Source organism: Lytechinus variegatus, chromosome 15, assembly GCF_018143015.1.
Source record: "Lytechinus variegatus isolate NC3 chromosome 15, Lvar_3.0, whole genome shotgun sequence".
Classification (NCBI taxonomy): domain Eukaryota; kingdom Metazoa; phylum Echinodermata; class Echinoidea; order Temnopleuroida; family Toxopneustidae; genus Lytechinus; species Lytechinus variegatus.
In genome coordinates this window covers 8,095,390-8,117,217 of record NC_054754.1, presented here as the reverse complement: position 1 = coordinate 8,117,217, position 21,828 = coordinate 8,095,390, and the positions used below count along the sequence as shown (strand labels likewise).

The 21,828-nt window shown below is 38.1% G+C and overlaps 1 protein-coding gene across 2 annotated transcripts in view; it reads left to right on the top strand.

Annotated features, from left to right (window-relative positions):
* The window catches only part of LOC121428477 (transient receptor potential cation channel subfamily A member 1 homolog), a 33,253-nt gene extending 11,974 nt beyond the window's left edge, over window positions 1-21,279 (top strand). For both annotated transcript variants that reach the window (XM_041625104.1, XM_041625103.1), the window contains exons 8-25: window positions 253-502; window positions 2,466-2,661; window positions 3,151-3,248; window positions 5,735-5,887; window positions 6,571-6,685; window positions 7,729-7,874; window positions 8,326-8,444; window positions 8,914-9,051; window positions 9,587-9,684; window positions 10,423-10,524; window positions 10,931-11,251; window positions 12,284-12,436; window positions 14,594-14,702; window positions 14,927-15,018; window positions 17,701-17,913; window positions 19,065-19,133; window positions 19,852-20,028; window positions 20,550-21,279. In XM_041625104.1, coding sequence (XP_041481038.1) covers window positions 253-502; window positions 2,466-2,661; window positions 3,151-3,248; window positions 5,735-5,887; window positions 6,571-6,685; window positions 7,729-7,874; window positions 8,326-8,444; window positions 8,914-9,051; window positions 9,587-9,684; window positions 10,423-10,524; window positions 10,931-11,251; window positions 12,284-12,436; window positions 14,594-14,702; window positions 14,927-15,018; window positions 17,701-17,913; window positions 19,065-19,133; window positions 19,852-20,028; window positions 20,550-20,690 — 2,690 coding nt within the window. In that variant the 3' untranslated portion in view covers window positions 20,691-21,279. The remainder of the gene's footprint in view (window positions 1-252; window positions 503-2,465; window positions 2,662-3,150; window positions 3,249-5,734; window positions 5,888-6,570; window positions 6,686-7,728; window positions 7,875-8,325; window positions 8,445-8,913; window positions 9,052-9,586; window positions 9,685-10,422; window positions 10,525-10,930; window positions 11,252-12,283; window positions 12,437-14,593; window positions 14,703-14,926; window positions 15,019-17,700; window positions 17,914-19,064; window positions 19,134-19,851; window positions 20,029-20,549) is intronic.
* The last annotated feature ends 549 nt before the right edge of the window (window positions 21,280-21,828 follow it).

The following is a 21,828-nucleotide window of genomic DNA, read 5'->3' as shown; positions in this document are numbered from 1 at the left end:
GGGAAGTGTTTGGATAAAAGTAATACTTTGTCGAATAAAACATCCGACAGGTCCTTTCATGAAACGCTCCTCTGGGTTACTCATCTTCGTCATGCCATGTCATTTCTAAAGTATTGATCCCAGTGGCATATCGGGGGGGGGGGGGCAAGGGGCACGTAATTTTAAATTTGACCAACTCTGCCCTAGTTAAAAACTGCAGACCTACACCGGAACCTCATTGAGTAACATCTGGTGTGTTTTCGTGAATTTCAGTGATTCCTGAAGACGAAACGGACAGAGGTGATGACAACAGCGACTATCTTCTAGATTACACAGGAAGGTACGGTACCAATCTGATGCATACAGCATGCATGAAAGGACACCTGGATTTGGCGATCATGTTTCACGAGCTATGTCCGAAATTCCTGACGATGAAAACGACTGAAGGAATGACGCCTTTGCACTACACATGCAAAAATAACCATTCACAGCTCACCGAAGAGGTCTGCGCCATGATGCTAAGGTAATTTTGTAGCCGTGTTGGGTCAATTTCCGGCGACGCGCGCAGTCAGATACATTTCTGAAACTACCATTGAAACGTGTATTTTGATCCGTCAAAATATGTATCCCCCTCTACGCGTATTTACACATACTTTCAATAGTTTCCCCTGAAACAATGTGAACCCCGTTACACTCCCGCAAAAACCCTTCGGATCCAGGAATTCTTACTCCCGCGAAAACAAGTAAATGTGGAAATCCTTCCTCAACTAGAAACCCCGGAAAGGTTCACTCGTGTAGGCTCCGATATGGTACGAGCAGATACTAGTAGGTCAAGATAATGGGATGTACCGGTTTGACGACGCCCTTTTTTGAGAGCTCGATTTCAGTTGTCTAGATGCCGCTCCGAAGAACACCCTTATCACATCGTTACCGGGGTGTTGGCTCAGTTGGTAGAGCGTACGTCTCACAACCGGGAGGTCGGGGGTTCAAACCCCGGCTGCGTCAGACCAAAAGACGTTAAAAGATGGGAGTTGTTGCTACTCTGTTTGGCGTTCAACGATTAAAGGGATAGAGCCTCGTCGGTCTAGTGCTGCACAGCGGCTGCCGGGCACACGATCAATTGGGCAAATCAAATTTTCGGAGTATTTCATTTCATGTCTATTTCGAACAATAAAATATGGATTTAAGATTTTTAAAGGATTTTAAGATTGACGACATGACAAGGTAGAGTGCGGAGGCAGAGGCTTCGTTGCTTATCCTTACGCCCGTAATTCATGTCCATACATAGCTCTAGATTGTTAAATCATGTTCTAGTATACATAACAATTCATGTTTTGTACATTTATGTTGTTTTTCACAATGCCCGATGGATCATATTTCCCATGACCCCACATTTTACACGTTAAGTTCTTGAGACCCCAACTTCAGGGTTTCGCATGGCACACCACTGTCAAACATAATGTTGTAGAGTGTTTTGGTCTTTATATGAATGGAGGGTTACACTTCGTAATTCCGAAGGTTCCTAGTTCCGAAGGTTCTTTATTCCAAAGGTTGGTAATTCCGAAACACGCAAAATGCCTATACCTCGTTGTTTGTTAATCCGAAAACGTAAAAGGGTTTGTTAATCCGAACATTTGTGGCGTTATTCCGAAGGTTCGTTATTCCGAAGGTTCGTTGTTCCGAAGGTTCGTTAATCCGAAAACGAAATAAGGTTCGTTGTTCCGAAGGTTCGGTAGTCCGAAAACGAAATAAAGTTAGTTAATCATTTAGTTTTCGGACTAACGAACCTTCGGAATAACGAAGCTTCGGAATTATAAATGTATGCGTGAATAGAGACAGGGGAAACAAATCCAAACTGAGCATTAGAATTCGAAAATGAAGGGTTAAACCATGGACCTATTACGATGTTGTGATAGGTCCATGGTTAAACAGGCGGATCCGAATTCTGTGTGAGATCTTTATGGGCGTTTTATACCTTTTGCTTTGGAAATGGACTCTTCCCGCCAATAAAATATTAGATTCGATACTCGCTGCTTATTTGAAAAAAAAAACACGGCGAATCATAATGTTATAATACTACTGATCAGCTGCGAGAGGAAATCGGATCACTATTAAGACTCGCCGTTTGAACCACGCTGATGTGCGTTCGCCAATCAAGAAGATATAAGAACGTCTGATCCATCTACTACCCGCCCGCTATCACAGAAAAACGGCTTACTTTACGGGGGTAAGGGGTCCACAACCGGGGTCCACAACTTATTTAGGACTCGTGAATTATAAAAAGGTCAATGATACGTCGTCCTATTGAACAAAGTTCAATAGAAATTCGCCTCATAATTCGATGTTAAGTCAGTAGGTCAACATTGCTTTTATTTATGGAAAACCTAATGAATGGGACGAAAATTGATGAAAAGGAATCGATGTCCAGTCTTGTTGAAGCTTCATGTTAATTATGAATTCACTCCTATCTTCAATCTATCGTCTAGTCATTCGACTGAACTGCCCCTTACAATGGATGATTTTAAAGTTGAAGATGGGAAACATTCTCTTCTCAAGTACTCAGCTTCAAGAGGTTCCAGTCAATCCATGATCGTTCTCCTCAAATACGTGAAGGATCGGTCCGTTATAATGAAATTCATAGAGTGGCTCGCAGTCGAAAAGAACATCGCACAAGTGCTGAAGGTTGGTGTAACGAAAACTCCTCCCCGTTTTAAATCCCTATTATCAATGTTCCTGGACCAAATAGACAATACTTGAAAGGTCTCCCACAGAGACCTTTCAACAAACACCGCAAATGATAAAGGTGACGTCAATTCAAGTTTATCTGAAGTGAAAAGGAATGAAATCCGATAATTAAACGTTAATTGAATCGAGGTATCAGGTAATGGGGACAGGTCTACTAGAAGAGAGGTGTACAACTTTCTGAATATTTCATTAAATGTGTATTTCGAACAATAAATCATGGATTATTTTTTTTACACTTATGGATGAGTTGGCCTGAAAAACGAAGTAGTGGAAGTGAAACAAAGAAGATACATTAAAATGTATTATGTAGGAAAACAAGAGCAAAAACAGAGGAGTAATTTAGATTGGCCGAAATATACTGTGCTTTCTGATCCACACAACACATAATGATGTTGAATTAATCTTTTATTTTTCGAACACACCAAGGATTTGCTGGACAGTTTTGACTACATCTCGAGAGGTCACCTTGATGATGATGAAATTGAAAGGATTGTTCTTCGATGTGCGGCAGCAGGACGGACAGAGTAAGAAATGTTCATTCTAGATATTGAAATTACGATTTTCAAAGTTAAACAACATTGGCCATAGACGTATAGAATTCTTACATAGACCATGCCTTGCGGAGGAGCAATGTCTCAGCGTTTGAATGAATCTACCTTCGTGTCCGTGCAGAAATATGTAATAACCAAATGCGAAAAGGGGCAAACGATTTTGAGTACCTCTTTTCATTCAAGGACCTTTAATTCACTAAGTTTGCATGGCAGCTTACTGCAAATGACTCTCTGTAAATTTCAACGATCTGTTTTGGTCACATCCAGCTGTAGGCCTACACCAGTCCTTTGGTCTCTACCACCCTTCTTGTTGATATTAGATATGTATTATTATTGAGGCAAAATTAGGGTGCTTTACTTGCAAGGTACAATATGTAACACACTTGGTGCATGTCAAGTCACACTATGCTAGCATTTTTATACCTCGGCCTCAACCCGGCGAGCACCTCCGTTGTGTGTTCCTCATCAAACTCTGTACGAAATTCTTGTTGCTTTTTCATCTCATTCTTAGGAAGACGCAAAGCAAGCATTATGGCACTTGGACATGTCCAAAATCGATAAGAGTGGCCACGTGTTCTTATAAACGCAAAAATACGCAAATGATACGGACAGCCATAGTACCTCCTGCACGTGCCTCTCGCGTCGATAAATTGGAAAGGTCAACCGAATATCATGGTTCAAATGGGGCCATGTGGCATCTACCAAGTCGTTTGCGTGTCAATTGTACCTTTCAAGTTTCACGCAAGTTCTCTTGATAAGCAAAATTACCCATGGTGTAGCTGCCCAGGAGAAGACGCAGACTCCCGTTGACGCAGACCTTTTTAAGCATGTATGTGACCAGTGGCGTACCGTGGGTCACGGCATGGGGGGGGGGGCACGAGCAAAAAATTTTGAGTCACCAAGTGAGCGCGCGAAGCGCGCTCAGTTGCTAATTATGCTGACATAATAGAGATATTTTAAGGACAGTGTCATTAAACGGATATGTATGTCACTGATCACATAATGCGAGCGCGAAGCGCGAGCTGAAATTTTTTTTATATTCAGACCTAAAAGGGGAAATTATAAGAACATTTTTGTAATCATGATATGTACCTGTTTCGCTAAACAATTTTTGTATATATTGAAATTTTTGTATATTATTGATCCCAATCAGACATTTTAAGGACTATATTTTAGGAAGCTATTAAGAGTATACATATCTCACCATAGTATTCTAATGCGAGTGCCAAGCGCTTGCTGATTTTGTTAGAATTATATGCATCCAAACACATAAAGCAATTGTCATTGTAACAATGATTAAAATGCGCATCTCACTAGTCAAATATTGCGAGCGCGAAGCGCGAGCTAAAAATTTAGGAAATTCAGACCTGAAAAGGGACATTTTAAGGCTTTTTTATAGGAATTCACGACGACGTATTTCATTAACCTAATGTATATATTGACCCCAAACATTGATACTTTAAGAACTAATTTTAAAAGAATCCATTAAGAGTACACATATCTCACCATAGTTATCTAATGCGAGTGCCAAGCTCATGCTGATTTTGTTAGAATTACACCTAAAGACATACTTTTTGTAGTCACTGTAGTCATGATTATCATACGCTTCTCACTAGTCAAATATTGCGAGCGCGAGCTGAAAAATTTGGAAATTCACACCTGGAGAGGGGCATTCTAAGGCTTGTTTGTAGGAATTCACGTAGACCACTAACCAAATGATGCGAGCGGAAGCTGAAATCTTTGATATTCAGTTTTTAAAAAAATTGACATTTTAAGGACTGATTTTAGGAAATCATGAAAAGCAGACATATTATCTCACTAATCCACTAATGCGAACGTAAGCACGGACGGAAAATGTTTTATATTAAGACCTTAAAATACGTCACTACATAAAACAATAATAATTCGAAGTGCGAGGAGATATATTTGGTGTATATTGACTTGAAAACGGGAGGTTTTAGTACAAGATTATATATCTCGTTAAACAGACAATTCGAGTATCAGGAACAATGAAGACATAGGCCCTGAGCAAATTATGTTTCATAAAGTTATATAAATTTTTTCATTTTTATGTAATATAAAATAACATAATTATAATATGATATAAAATATTTAACAATAATTTCTTCCTTCCCACTGTTACTTTCACTTTCTCCCTCTTTTTTCCCGTTTTTTTTTTTTTGGCCAGCCGATTGGGGGGGGGGGGCACGTGCCCCCCCATGCCCCCCGTAGTTACGCCACTGTATGTGACCACGACCGATCGCAAGATTTTGCTCATTTGATAGTAGGTTGCGATGCACGTGCGTCTGAAGCAATAATCCACATGTACGATGGTTTATGACAGAAACATAAGGTTTTTTGAACATGTGGTATTAAATTCAGGCTTCCTATATTACTGTCCTTAATCAAAACGCGATTTAGATTTTCCTCCAAGACTTTTCCCTCTGATCATTTTCCAGGAGTCTCCACCAATTCGTGAAGTGGCGCAAGGCTGCTTTCTTTTACAAAGAAGAACAAACTGAGAATAACGTCATGCACCTGATTGCGAAAGGAGGTCATCTCGACACGGCAAAAAACATGATGAAAAATAGCAATGTAGATTTCAAAAGTGGGTAAGTTTAATCGATGCCCAATCGATGTCAAATAGATTTGACTAGAAAACGGGTCCCGTCTTGCAAGGAGTTATGGATCCGATCAACCTCAATTCTATGGAAATACATCATTGCCATAATATCTTCTGCGGGTAATTTGAACAACGTCCTTTGTAAACAAAGAGAAGCACATTGAATATTTGAAAAAAAAAACAATGAATGTATGAATATACATCGTAGACTATATTTTGAACAAAGATGTTGATATCCTGGCTTTCCATAGTTGCGGTTGATTGGATCAACTCTATGTAATACGGGGCCCTGCACTAGACATCTCGTCAATACTGGTAATTGCAAACCGGTTGTAGTAACCATGATGAAGGATTACACCGTACTAGACTGTTCGATTCCTCTACAGATTGTGTGAAATGTTGGAGAATGTCGAATCCTCTGGAAAGTCAAGAGTAATCAGGGGTCGTTGTTTTTCTATATCTGTGGGGGCGGTTTCGATACGAAGGCCAACAGGGTTGACACATAATAGATTATATGTAGTCACCACCCGAGATTTTTTTTTGGCGGGGGGGGGGTGAGAAGAATTTCTTTTCGATCTCCATTCCTAGCATTTCTAGCCTTGGGTTGACTTCCGATATGTAAAGTTTATTTCTCCGAACCCGAATCTTTTATCTCCACTCTCTTTTGACTAGGAATGCTAAAGGACAAATTCCACTTCACCTAGCGATCAAGGAAGGTCATAGAGAATTGACCAAACTATTCTTGGAAGTTGACGAGACATTTGCCGGTGTAACAGATGCACGGAAAGTAAGTACATTTCTGATGTAATGACGTAAGTTTTCTGAAGTCATAGTCGTATGAATCTGTTCGTCCTTGAGGGAACAGTTGTAAGAAGTCGATTCTTTGTTTTTGATGGTAAAACATCATAGTGAGGCATCTAAATGGTGGATCTGGGCCCCATAAAAGTTGATATTGTGGAAAGTTTAAATCCAGTGGTAACAACGATGGTAACGCTGATCAAGAGCCAATCAAAATCAAGGATTCCATGAAAGTTACCAATGCATGGCAAAGTTACCATAATGGTAACCTTTATGCAACGGGGTCCCGGTTGTAAGGATACATCATTCTCCCTCCTTCACTTCCCTCCAATCTTCTTTGCCATAAGAAATCCTTCCAGCTTCATACTAACTCCTCATCCTCTCCATCACCATTCCCCTCATTACTTTCATCACATGACCAACTGCTCTTCTTATAATGTATATTATAGTAGTAACGGTTGATTTGGTTTCTTCAACAAAGCCATAATCTACACTATTAGAAAATTTGTCCTTAAAATGAAAGAAGTTCCTGCAGCAGAGTCTCAAGAACACCTGTAATCTTACCAGATTGCATAATCTTACAGGAAATTGGTATTTGGTGTATGGAATCTTACAAATTTCCTTGAATAAAACACACTTTTCCCCTTAAAAAAAAACTGTTCCGTTAAATTTGCAGAAAAATTCCTGTTTTATGAATTTACAGAAGGATTATGTTAGTGTTTTCTGCAAAATCTTCTTATTTCTGTAAAATCAGGGGTTTTTAAAAAAAAAAAACTCTGTATCTTCCTTCTAGTATCCTACTTCTTTTATCATGCTTCTGCACATTCATTAAGGACGATGAGAGTCAGTGCCATATTATTTTCTTGTTGCAACTAAAGTTATGCCACCTTTTCAGACTTCTTAAAAAAGGAGCTTATCTATCAGACAATACAACTATTTTACTGTCATCGAACATAGACCATGACGGCATTAGTATTGCTACCATGATCATAGCATTTATTTCCTTTATAATTTTGTTTGTCAATTTTGTAGGTTACTCCATTGATGTATGCATGCAAAAGAGGTGACCTGTTCCAAGTTGATCTGCTTCTTGAACAGAGTCAAACGAAAATCAAGTTCTTCGAAAACGACATGAAAGGTCTCAATTGTCTCGACCACGCCATCAACAGCGGTCATGAGTATGTTTTGTTGTTCTTTACGAAGCACTAATTTTGAACTATATCCCCGACATATCAGTAATGCTTTCAGTAATTGTTTCCAAGACATATTTGGGGTCGCCGCAATATCAATGGATGGCATGGTAGTAGCAGCAGCAGTCTGTTGTTACAGTTTGGAGTTATTATAGTAGTTGCGGTGGAAGAAGCGGAGTGGGCCTAAACGTATTATACTAGCAATACTAGTATCAGTAGTAATGACCCCAATGACTAGAGACTCTACAGTAGTATTCCCCAAATATAGGACTAGTAAATGCTATAGAAGTCATAGTCAGAGTAGCAACAACATTAGTATTGGTACTATATGAAGTTTGAAGCGGTGTACGATGGACAAAATGATGGAGAATAAAACAAAAATCGTAATTTTAACAAACAAAACCATTTATTTCATTCTTTTTCCCATTTTGTGTTATAGGAGGGTAGCTGTAAGGTTGTTGGAGCAGAATGATTGGCGTAGCCTTTTGGCTCGATCCACAGACGAAGAAGGGGGCAATAAAACGACTCCGATGAGGAAACTGATTGAACAGATGCCAGGTAACAAGAAGAACAGTCCCATTGAATCACGAATGGCTGGACTGGACGAAGATTATATACATCATTATATTCGTTTTCAAATCTTTCGGATGGTCCTCTGGCATTGTGGCTAGGGCTCTAGTTTCACACTCCACGTTTCTCTCTGCATTTTGTCATTACTTTGCCTTGAACATATTCTAACATAGTCGATTGGCCAAAATCAAATATTGTTTTCCGATTCCAGGTAATACTGAAGCCAAATATTATTTGAAAAACAAACCAAATTAGCCGGTTGTATTGTCAAATTCAAGGAAATCTTTAAATCTAATAATGTTCACGGCCTTGCTGTCGGCTTCTAGCTGATGGATGACATTTAAACCGTGATTGAATAAATGACATACAATTAGTACTTTCACTCTATATTTGGAGTTGTTTTAAGATCACCATCATTAAATCTGCTTTTTTATTCCCATCTTTTTAAACCATGTAGGAGTTGCCAAGTTTGTACTAGATAAGTGCGTTACGAAGCTAAGTTGTAGTCGTGATAACAGTAATTGCAACATCAGTGTCGACTACGAGCTCTTGGAAGACTGGTACTCATCTTGGATGAGAGATGACATGTGGAATAGTAAGGCTACACTTATATTACCCCCTCCCCTTCCTGAAAGACATCCATCTACTTCTCCTGGAAAGCCTTGGTTACTACCATACCGTAAAGCACCAGAGTGTAGTGGGTTTATTTCTGACTTTTATTCAAAATGGTGATGAATATGTGACGTCTCATGCAGGTTGTTCTGTTTCTAGTTCGATATAATGTTTTCTATCAATTTTTGTTATATAGCCTATCAGATTAAAGTCACATTTTGTTACAAACTTATAATCATTTCAGTTTTTTTCCTCATGAACTGTTTAAACGTTAATTGGCACTATCGTTTCCCGCGAAAAGAAATTGTTCACGCACATCTCATTCGAATCTAGCAGAACAGGTTAAATATTTTTCAGCCGCCGATTGTGGAGTGCCCGATTTTTATTATTCTTTAAAGTCGGCCCAAACGTCTGATAGAAACACGTCTGTGAAAACTGCACCTCTCGGATGTGGCGGACATTATCATGAACAAGCTGGTTTGCTGGTGAATACAAATATGTATTTCTCTTTTATCCAGGACGAATGATGACTCTAGATTACATGGCGTCGCGTGGATATGATATGATATTGCACACATTTAGCCACGGTGACCAAAATGACCAGGCAGCCGAACAGGTAAGCATGGAAACACTTTCCCCATGTCTTTTTGTATGAAATTCACCACTGTAGTAATAATGAAAACGATAACAGATGTGTTTAATGATGCGCCAAGTCCACCCTGCAGAATGCTAAATTCGCAATGAATGAAAGAAGAATTATTTATTATATATCACTCCAGGGGTTGTTTCACAAAGGTTTAGAGTCGCACTTAAATGTCTAGCTGCGTTCGGTATAAAAGGCACGACCACATTGGTCAGATCATGCCAAGAGGACGCGCGCTATTCCGTATTGACCAATAAGGTTGCCCGTCTCATATCGTGTACGCTTCGGCATTTAAGTGCTACTCTAAATCATACTTAACTCTTGGTGAAACGACTCCGGTTTGTTTGAGTGAAAGGTGATTTGGAAAGTGGATTAAAACGAAACCACTCATTGTAATTTACTCACCAAGTTGCCAATGTGAGATTTCAGTAGTCCAAGGCAGGCCATCAAAATTACTCTCAAGTAAAATCAGAAGAAACATCTCTCCTGTGTCTAGATTCATCACGGCGCCTAATCTGGTTGTAAATCGCTCTTCGTCGTTCTTTTTTTTTCAGGACAAGCACGACGACACTTTTGTGATCTCATTTTAAAAACCCATAACCTTTTTTATTCTTTGTGCGATTTCTTTTACACTTCAACTTAATATTTTACGGGTTTTTTGCCAATACACAGATAACAAAGGTTTTATTTCCTTGGCTGTTTTTCTTGTAGTTATCCTCCAATTTCCAGGACAATGGAAAGCTGAAAGATGATGCACGGATCAATGTGACGGATCCCATATACCGTGCTGCCCATCATCCCCTTCGTCTCATGGTAAAAAAAAATAATTAACATCATTTGAAAATTGTTTTGATATTGTTCCAAAATGATGAGTGGTCGAATCTCAATATGGTTGATTATATTGGGGGTAACGGACACATAGTGATTTCATTAAGATACCTCTCCACTACTATTATCACACATGTGATTCTTCATTTGCCTAAACTAAATCAGATTTAAACGGAAGGGCCAATCACTGTATTCGCACGAGAGTGATATTGTATCGGCCAATCCAAACACAATTATTTTCCGTGCAGTTTGTTCAAAAGAATCATTAACCATTAAGATTTCTGTTTAAATTTGTACCGTATGAATGATCCCCAATAACATGTCTCGATTACCAGACTCCTTTGCCATGTTTGCCCCTGTCGTGAAAACCTTTTTTTGTTTATTTCTGCAGCTGAAAACGGAAGAGAGTAAGGAATTGTTGAATCACCCTGTTGTCCGTTTGATGTTGGCTCACAAGCAGGAAGCAACCCGTCTCTTGTACTGGCTCAATTTCTTCATTTTAATCACGCATCTCATCCTGGTAACTGCCCACAGTCTCTACATCCCTCCGCCTTTCTACATTCAGCCCGAGGGGGACGGCGGCAACTACACCTGGTTGGCCGATGGACAGAGGAAGTGGGTTGAGATGCTGGACCCGGTTGCTCTGATCGTCTTTGGAAAAGTTGGGATCTGGATTATTCTTACCCTGACTGTGATATACTTCTTGCTATTTGTAAGAAACTGAATTAATCCCATCGATAATTAGTAATCAATGTGTTATAATGTAATGGGTAATAATAATAACAACGCGCCTCGGAATAGAATATTTCTAGATAGATGGCGCTATATAAATGCCTATTTTTATTATTATACATTTTAAACAAGGCAAAAGCAATTTTGTGTCTCGCCCACTTGTGAAAATAACCAGAAATATCGTGATTTGCGAGGGCACACAACAAAATTGTATCGAAACTTCATTGTGAAATGATTGGGATTGAATAACCCTTGTCATAAGAGCCTTGCACGTAAACTATAATGTTGACCTGAAAATTACCTTTGACCTTACCATGTGCACTCGGACTGCAGCATCACATGTAGGTCCCGCAAGTACATCTACCATCCAAGTTTGGTTGAAAAGTGACTAATGGTTGCGGAGTTAGGTGTCATAAGAGAGTCTTGCATGTAAACTTTAACATTGACCTGAAAATGACCTTTGACCTTATCATGTGACCTCCGACTGCAGCCTAACATGCATGTCCCCCAAGTCCATCCACCATCCAAGTTTGGTTGAAAAGTGACTTACGGTTGCAGAGTTAGGTGTCATAAGAGAATCTTGCATGTAAACTTTAACGTTGACCTGAAAATGACATTTGACCTTAGTTATGTGTAATTAGATTTGTGACGGACGGACGGACGGACGACATTTGGATCCCTTAGTCTCGCCTTCACCTCTGGTGGGCGAGACAAAAAGTAGTTCAGTGGTCATTTCAATAAAAGGAGCGTTTGTCCAACATCAATTTTGCTTTAAGGAAACCTTGAAAAACAGTAACAGAATAGCAGAATCGCTCAAATTTGTATTCATCAGGTCACATATATCGACAGTCCCTTATGTTTAATTAGTCATTACAACTCTAATTCCTCAGGAAATTGAAAACGGCTTAACTTGTGCATTCAAAATAAAATACTACACCATGGTGTATGACACCATCATCACTATTGCGATATATTTTCATACAATTATTATTATGTTTATTTTCTTTACCAGCTGTATCGTGTTTGGGTGTACAGACAGTCAACACTGAGTTCCATTAAAGGATTGTTGAGTATAATCCGTGAGATTGCTCTACAGGTTTTCACCATCTTATTTATCCTACCTGGCTTTAGTAACCATCAGTATTTTGATGTTAATCTGAAGGCCGTGAGTATTATGTGATCATTAGTATTATATCAGCCTTAATTATATATACCTAATGTATAAGTGATCATGTTTTTAACCCTAAATAGACTGGGCTATTTCGACGCCTAAGAAGACTGTGGGGGGGGGGCTGATTCAGCCCCCCCCCCCCTATGATCTCGGCTGTCGATCGCGCGATCGCGACAAAAATTGGCATACGCGTTACCCATGGCATTGTCTACAAAACTATAACATCAAATTCTGCAAAAAATCTCATGTCTCATTAATTATGCTAATTTATGCATAAAATCACAAGTTTGCTCTGATTAAAAAAATAATGCCCCTGAAATGCTAATTTTTGTTTCACATACTCTAGATAGGCATCTGATCAAATTGATTTTTAAAAAAATTCAAAATCACATTTATTTTCTTTTGTATTCTGTTGTTTTCTAAATTTCTTATGTATTTCTATGTTTTTCGACTTTTTGTTTTTTATTGTTTTTTTCAATGGAAATTGTCGGGGACTTTATTTTAACCATAAAAAATATAAAAATAATTGATTTTAAGTAGTAAAAGGAAAATAATGATACATTTATGAATTCAGGCTAAGAACACTATTTGCACTGGATTTGTACACAAATTCACGTTTTTGAGTAATTTGGGGTCTGCATGCACTTACGAAATGTTGCGTAATTTTGGAACCGTGTACCCGGGGGTCACAATTTTGGTCTCAAAAGTTGCGCGAGACTTGAAAGTAAAAAGTCAGCGAGCCATGCGTCCAAAAAATTTCGCACGGCGGATTTATCACGAAAAATGTCGAGGGGGGGGGGCTGAATCAGCCCCCCAGTCTTTTTAGGGTTAAGGATCACTGATAAACGCTCTCTCTCCAAATCGGTTGACTCCACACTGTTCTACGCACACTAAGAAAGATAACACTGGGAGTATCTTTCTAGTGTGCAACTTTGCACCCGAAGTCGGTTTTTGTACATTTTGGGCTGCATCTTAACCCTAAATCTCCCGGGGTATTTTGATTCTTGTCATTCGGGGGGGGGGGGGCATTATGGCCCCCCTTAAGATCTCAGCCGCGGATCGCGCGATCACAACGAAAACTGGCGTGATGGTAGAGAATGACGTAATCTACGCAGTTGCATTGGTAAATTTCACTAAATTCATATATTTTTATGTTATATGAATTAATTATGCTAATTTATTCATGAAATCATACTTTTTGCTCTGATTCACTAAACAAAGCTCCTAGAATGCTATTTTTTTGGTGAAAATACTCTTTATAGCATTCTTAACAATTGTGAATGAAATAAATTCTGGTACCAAGAGCGATTTCTTATGTATTTTTTTTCTTATGTATTTCTGTGTTTTTTTACTTTTTGTTTTTCATTGTTTTTCCGATGGAAATCGTTCCAGACTTAATTCTGATCATAAACAAGGCAAAATTAATTAAGTTTAATCAGTAAAAGTAGTAATAATGATACATTGATGAATTTTGACTAAATACACAATTTGAATTTGGATTTGTACATGAAATCACGTTTATGAGCAATTTGGGTCGACATCCACTTGCGTAATGTCGTAACCGCGTACCCGGGCGTCAAAAATTTGATCTGAAAATTTGCGCGAAACTTGAAAGTAAAAAGTCGGTGAGCGGCGAGGTCAAAAAATTTTGCGCAGCAGATGTATCACGAAAATTGTTGAAGGGGGCATAATGCCCCCCCCCCCCGAGAATTAGGGTTAAAAGTTGCAAATTAACACCTCAACTTGAACTTTTTTGTGTGTAGGTTAGGTGTTACGGGCTGAGTACAAATATTATGTTAGATCACTGGTCAGGACCGTTTCTTTATTACCAAAATCCGACAACTTGGCAGGTCTGATAAATATCCTTGATTATGATTGGCTGAGAAGCACTGTTACTATGGTAACTGTCGGACAAAACGGGTCTTGTCAAATAAAACACCCATCAAGTCATTTCATGAAACGTCCCTAAGAACGAGACGGAACTCCATAAACTGGTGGAGGTGTTGTAAGATTGAAATGGACTCTTCCTCTTTCTACCCCCCCCTTCTGTCTCTTTCTCTCTCTCTCCACCCTCACACACACCCCCCCACACACACACTCTCTCTTTTTATCTCCCCCACCACTCAATCTTTTCTCATGTTCTGTTTATAGGAATGGCAATGGCAACTTGGTGCATTTGCAGTATCTCTGGCTTGGTTTAACTTCATCTTATATCTTCAGACAATGCCTTTCCTCGGGATCTATGTCCTCATGTTTCTAGGTAAATGTAGTATACATACATATATATATGTATATATGTATATCAGTAGATAATAGTACACATGATAATACCGCTGTTGAAAACATACTTTCTTTATATTTACGTCAAATGAAAGAATTGTCCTCGTGCTTGAGTTTGAAGAGTCATGTACGTACAATCATTCTTTGAAAAAAAAACGACTATGATTATTTCATTTAATCTCAATTGTTCTTTATTTTCCTCAGAGGTACTGTCTACTCTAATGAACTTCATCTTGATCGTCGGCATATTCATTATATCATTTGCAGTTGTATTCTGCATATTACTCCTGAATCAGGTAAATCTGCACAATGTTTTTGAAATATGATAATGGATATTGAAACGGTTTTATATGTATATATATGAGATCAGTAGTATGGAGAGGGCCGTAGCAAGGTCAAGAGCCGTCTTCATCAAGCTTTCGGGCACATGCCCTTCATCAGGATCTAAACCAATATATAAAATACAAAATATAGGCCTTCTAATAACAATGGTAAATACAATGCAATGCAACTGCATTGTATTTACCCTCCATACTACTGATCTCAAATATAAGTATGAAGGAGACCCGTACACGTACATCGCCAAGATTGATCACATAATATATATATCTATACACACACACAACACACACTGCGAGAGGGAGTCTTGTCAAGCATTTTATGAGATACTCAATTGTTGCATTTTCAAATTTTATGGGGTGCGCCCGCACGTTTATTGGTTTACTGATTAATTTATCGATTATTGACATATTTATTAATTGATTGATTGATCGATTGCCAGACTGAATGATTGGTTGGGTGGTCGATTGATTATTTTATTGGCGTATTGACTGATTGACTGAATGAATGATTGGCTGGACGACTGATTGCTAAATCGACTAACAAGGGCGCCGGAAGCGGGGGGGGGGCAATTGCCCCCCAAATAAAATTTTTGGGGGGCAAAACGAGATTTTGCCCCCCCAACGTGCCCCCCTGAAAGATGAAAAATTATAAATTATTTAAGGACAAAAGTAAATGAAGGCACTTTTCTGCCTGAAAATTGTCATTTCCATTGTCAAAAATGAAAAAAGTTTGCCCCTGACGGGGCAAATACATTATCATAGTAAGACACGCGTCTTTTGACGAACAGTTCCTCTGTGAAACATAGCTTTGATAAGCCCCTTACAGTGTGATAACGTTTAACCTTTTAATGAATGCATTTCAGACTAAAAGCGAATGGCAAATTGATAGTGGTCCACCAATGATTAGGTTTATAATTCTATGATGCTGGCTGTGTCGTCTAACAAACGCGCGGTCGCCTAGAAACGCTCAGACCGGACCCGATATCACTAACGCGCGTGAACACTAGTTACTCGAGCAAGATATGGAATCTATGTCATAGCTGTCAAGCCCAGAAACCATAACATCTCGAGAAACTTGTTTCAATTATTTCATTTTCAACTAAATATGAATTGAGTTAATACAGTGATAACAAGAGAGCGGTGTTGGCTCAGTCGGTAACGCGTCTGCCCGTCGAAGTCGAAACAAAGATCGTAGGTTCGAGTCCATCCTGGGCGGATGACTGAAGTCAGTGCGTTGTGTGTAAACGTCTCTCCCATGTTTCATAGATGCAGGCTATGTTACAATGGAAAACACTCCGTCCCTCGGATAGGACGTTAAATGGAGGCCCCGTGTAGAGGAGAGTCACCACCTTTGCACGTTAAGAACTCACTGCACTATTCGTATAGGGGGAAACCCCGGTGTCGAGGTCCACCTGCATCCCCCCAATCAGTTATATCGGGAGGAGAGACTTGTGGATCATAGTGATTCAGTTCGCTTTTCGCCTCCCAGGCACAGGTGACGCCAAACAAATAATAATAACAATTCAGTGCCCTAAAGAAAATACCAAGGTCATTTCAACTCAATATAGACATGTTATCAGAAAATTACACTCAGAATAATCATGTGTAGAGGATTATAATTTATAATTTGTAAAAATGGTGAATCCCACTCGAAAGCAACTTAGAGATAATGTTTAGACATGAAAAAATAAAATCATCTGTGAAAGTGTCTTCTTGACCGGACTCATATTATCCGAGATATGAATAAAAATGTAAAGAATATAAAAGAAAAAAATAAGCGTTACAGTACTGCTCTACTATAAAAAAAAATCTTAAGATATTTTCACAGCCCCGTATTTTCCTCTATTCCTTTTCATTGGCATGATTGGAAGGCGTTTTGTCTGATACTATTTCAGCTCATATATAGCACTTATATATGTATTTTAGATTCCAAAACTTCTTCCCATTACCTGTTACTAATCAGATCGAGATGGCAGCTATGTTCTCTGGTTCATCCCAGCTTTTGTTATTCATGGACGTTTGCAAAAATAAAAAAACAACCGGGAGTGGGTGGGGCTGCAAGACCTAAATTTTCGAAGAAACGTAAGAGCGAGGGGATTTGTGATGGGGGAGCTTTTGCATTTTCTAGAATAAAATTAAAGGATTTCGTGCACACTTTTGGTGAATTTTGTGAATTTTGCCCTCTCGATCGGCGGCCCCCGGCTGCGTACGGTCATGTTTGTCATCTTAAAGTCTTTAAAAGGCCTATATTACATTGGTTTGAAACAATTTCGTTTGCAATAAGGCTCGTAATTTGCTGGAACTGCGACCCTGGTCATGAAGAAACACCAGGCTGGGTCAGAAGGGAGGAAACAGAAGGAGCAAAAAGAACTCCAAGACTGTTTAATTCTCAAGAAATTTATTTTTGAATGCACTTAGAAACGCAACTTTTATACTAAATTTTTACACAAAATCCTTACCGTGGGGGGGGGTGGGGGTCCCATAGCCTCTCCCGCTCGATCGCTTCGGTATCTCACGCTGTCAAAAATATTGTGCCCCCTTCGGGATTTTGCCCCCCCCCAAAAAACTGAAAGTGTTCCGGCACGACTGATTGCTAAATCGACTAACTTCTCTCCCTATTCTTAATTGTTTTGCTAGGTACCTTTCAACACTTTTTGGGATTCATTCGGCAAGGTTATAGGCATGTTAAGCGGAGACATGGATTACGGTGGTATTTTCAATAATCTTGATTACCTCTACAAACCAGACCCTTCTGAAGACTTCACGAGTTTGGTCTTTTATCCACTTTCAACTCGGATCATATTTTACATCTTCATCATCTTCATGCCGATCCTCATCATGAATCTATTGGTAAGCCTTCGTGCTAATGTAAACTCTTTTTATTTTCTAGGCCTGTAATACCCATTTTATTAATTTTTATGAACAAACACGCGCTGACCTGATATTCGGGGAGCCTGCGACATTTTGACCTACCCATTTGATTCCATTAGATTAAAGAATTCTTAAAGAATTAAGAATTGTGTTAAGATCAGGATTTTGAGTCATATTATTGGGTTTTAGCTGGGGTGCTTCGGTCGCTTTGGCTCCAACATCCCCTCTAAAAACGCCCCTCTGTCGATATACATACCATATCGATCACAGTGTCAAAAGGATGATAGGAGTATATCACACATTACAGAAATATTAAAGCTAACTGGAGTGGCGTTCGGAAAGGGGTAGCTTCTGTCCTTCGGAAATGCCCCTCGGTCGTTAAAATTTACCCATGGAGCGCATGCATAGACATATATATGAAACCAGTTTAGATAATATATAGGTATCCGGCTTGGCAGTAGAAGGGCCACTAACGCCCATCCTGCGGTATAGATTGACCCATCAAGCCAGCGCAAAGGTCCCCAACTTTCCAAAAACGAGAGAAGTATAGATTTAAACTGACAGACATAATCTGTTTCTGTTTATGGTAACTCCCGTAGGAACTCGGCAGGATAGCAGTTTACTGGTAAACGCCAAGCTGGTATATTAGGAAAAACATTTACGTCTAGGTTAATCAGTCATAGTTGCTGACCTTATAGGCGACAGATATTACTCTTGGGCCTTTTTATCAAAGTGGAGACAATGGCAGAGTGGGGATTCGAACCCACAACCTTGCGAATTGCCCCCACATAACATACAAAATTATTGTATAGGATATACCATACTTAGCCCGTGGATTAAAATGTTGTTTAAGTATAGATTTTCATTACAAAGATAGAGAAACGGATACCATGACTTGGGGGGGGTATATACCAGCTGACGCTTTCCAAAGTGAAACCCCAACCAATTCATGTATAGGCTTTCATCTAGAGCATAAGTGGGCTAGTCAGAAACATGGATTGTTCAAAATATAAGAACATTGCTATCACGTACGATTAGTAATATATGGTTTATACTACCACCCCACCCACTTCCCCCGATGTCTATATTTCTGTGCGATCATTATTTGTTTTATGAATCTTTCGTTACAGACTGCTTTGGCCGTCTACGATATAGAACAGATTCAGAAGAAGGCCAAGATGTATAAACGTACTCTGGAGGCAAGTCAAAACACCAAAGCTTAAACGGGAATTCTCCCTTAAAAATATGAATTCTTCTATTTCATGCTGAGAATAAATGATTTATATCATTATGAAGTGATATTTATAAACAGGGTTTTTTTTTAATATGTATAAAAACAGATTTTCTAAAAAAATCCTTCCAATGATAAAATAATTACAAATTGAAAGTATACTATTGTAAGATTGTTTAAAAGGATCTTTCATCTATGTTCCTGTTAGAAGAAACGTCAGAGTCGTGCTTATAACATCATGGATAATTACTTTCAATGTAACAGTTTAACCTTTAATTATCTTTGGGAAGAATGAATATCCAAATCTAGAGAGAAAGAGGGGTTCGTGTTCTACCCTTTTTTTCTTTCATAGAAAGATTTTATTCAGAAATCAAACTCGAAATCAATTCAATTTACAAAAGAATCATGAAGCGAACATGTTTACAACAACTGTACATGCGTACTATTATCTAATGATATGACAAAATTATGATGTTTTTGACTGAGAACCCTTTCAATTTCACAATAGCGTTTCAATATGCTCTTAAAAGAGCTAAAACACAACCGATTACCCTTACAACGTGTCGAAAAAATGAAATATTTAGCATAAAGAATATAACGGTTTACAGTAGAGTATTGAGCGTCAGGTTCGTGTTCTACCGTCCTATTTTAGTGTTACCATTCCTAAATCTCTTCGTCTTATTTAGGTCAAAACGGTCCTGGACGTTCAAGATAACATGTTCCTGTTCTTGTGGAAGAACAGTGTTATCAAGTTCGAGGTAATACCTGTCTGGACCCGCATTTCTGCTTGGTATAAGCTGCTTTATAAATTCATCGGCTACAAGGAAACTCATGATTTGCTGGTCAGCTTTCTCGAGAGAACGGTAAATAAACTAATTTTCTTTATTTCATTTTCTTCATTCTTTTGAATAATTTGTTATTGGTGTTGGTGTTTTGTTTGAACTTGTTTTCCTGAAGAGTTTTTTTTTTCAATTTTCTTTACTATTTGAAACCTTTTGATTGCAAAGCCCAAATTAATTAAATGCATGGGGGATGAATCTGCAATTTATTACCCAGTGAAAACACAGTTACCATGTAGTGGGGAGACCCCCCCCCCCCAAAAAAAAGAGTAAATCAATAAATAATAAAATAAAAATATTAATAATAATAATAACAACAACATTAATAATAATGATTATAATGATAATAAATAGATAATGAAAATAAAATTAAAAAAATTAAAAAAAATAAATGAATAACAAGAAATAGATAAAAATGAATAATAAATAAATAGATAAATAAATGAATATATTAATAAGGTAACAACAAAATCATGAGTGAATGAAAAAGAATGATTGTGTTGAAATTTTCTGAACTTTCTATCGTTTTCTTTCATTTTTTTCAGGAGGACGTTGAGTTCGTGAAGACGAATGAGATGACAATCAATGATATGAGAGAAGAAATTCATGACATGAGCAAAAAAATCATGAGAATCACGGAGAATGTCATGGACATCAAAACAAAACTCAACTCGATGAAACAGTAGTATTTTAACGTACATGTTTCAACGTCATTTCCAATGAATCAGACGCAATAATTCCATTAATGTGGAAACAACTAAAATATTGAACATTTCTGATCAGTTGAAAATCATGTTGCATTTGATTTTTGACAACGCAATACTTTCTAGAACAGTAACTATATGGTCAGATATCACGATATCACTACAGTAACGGTGTGGGGTCTGGAGTAGAAAACGTTACCTCCAAACGCCATTGGTTGATAAACAAGTTTTGGTAGGTTTATTTTAAATATAGTCGTAGTTGCGTTTTATTGTTAAGTTCTATTAAACAGTGTTCTGGTATGATGGCGAAAGAATGGAAGGCATATATCAAGTTTGATTTGTTTTATTTTCCTCGTTCATATCAGACAGATTGAGACTTAGAACTTTGCCTAAAAGTTAGAAGCCTGTCCATGTCGCATTGCCGCACAAGCTCCGAGTATTAACGGTACTGTCTAACATGGGTGTTGATTTACAAAATGAATATCAAACTGTATGTAATGATTGAATGACAGAAAAAGAAGTTAACTGAAAAACAAGGTTTTTAACAAACTACCAACTCATGAGTATAATATATGTAAATAGAAGTCGAATGAATACCCGAAAGAAAATATTTGACCCGACTTGTAAAATAGTATTCGCCCATTGATATGAGACGAGATTTACCTTCATTTATCATGTTATTTAACAATGCAGATCACAGGTATCTTTTTTACTTTATAAATTATGTTGATCCTATTCATTCTAAAGCATTGCTAATATTTTTTTTTAATCCAGATTCTACTCCTTTTGTCAAATCATTCCTTTTGCGTTATAGCTCTTTTTTTTTGTTAGTGACTGAGCAAGTGCCCATTTTAACATATGTAATGTAATCTATATAGTTTAGATAGAAAGTTATTGTTTGAATGATTTGGGGAAGTTCACCCTGACAAAAGGTTTATTGTAAAAAAAGCAGAAAAAATAATAAAAAAATATTGCCGAAGGTTTGAGAAAAATTCATCAAATCATTGAAAAGTTATTAGATTTTCAATTATTTGATTTGTGACGTCATATGCGAGCAGCATTCCTACATAGCGAATGGTAAAAAAAGTGAACGAAATCTCATTTTCTTAGAAAATTGAAA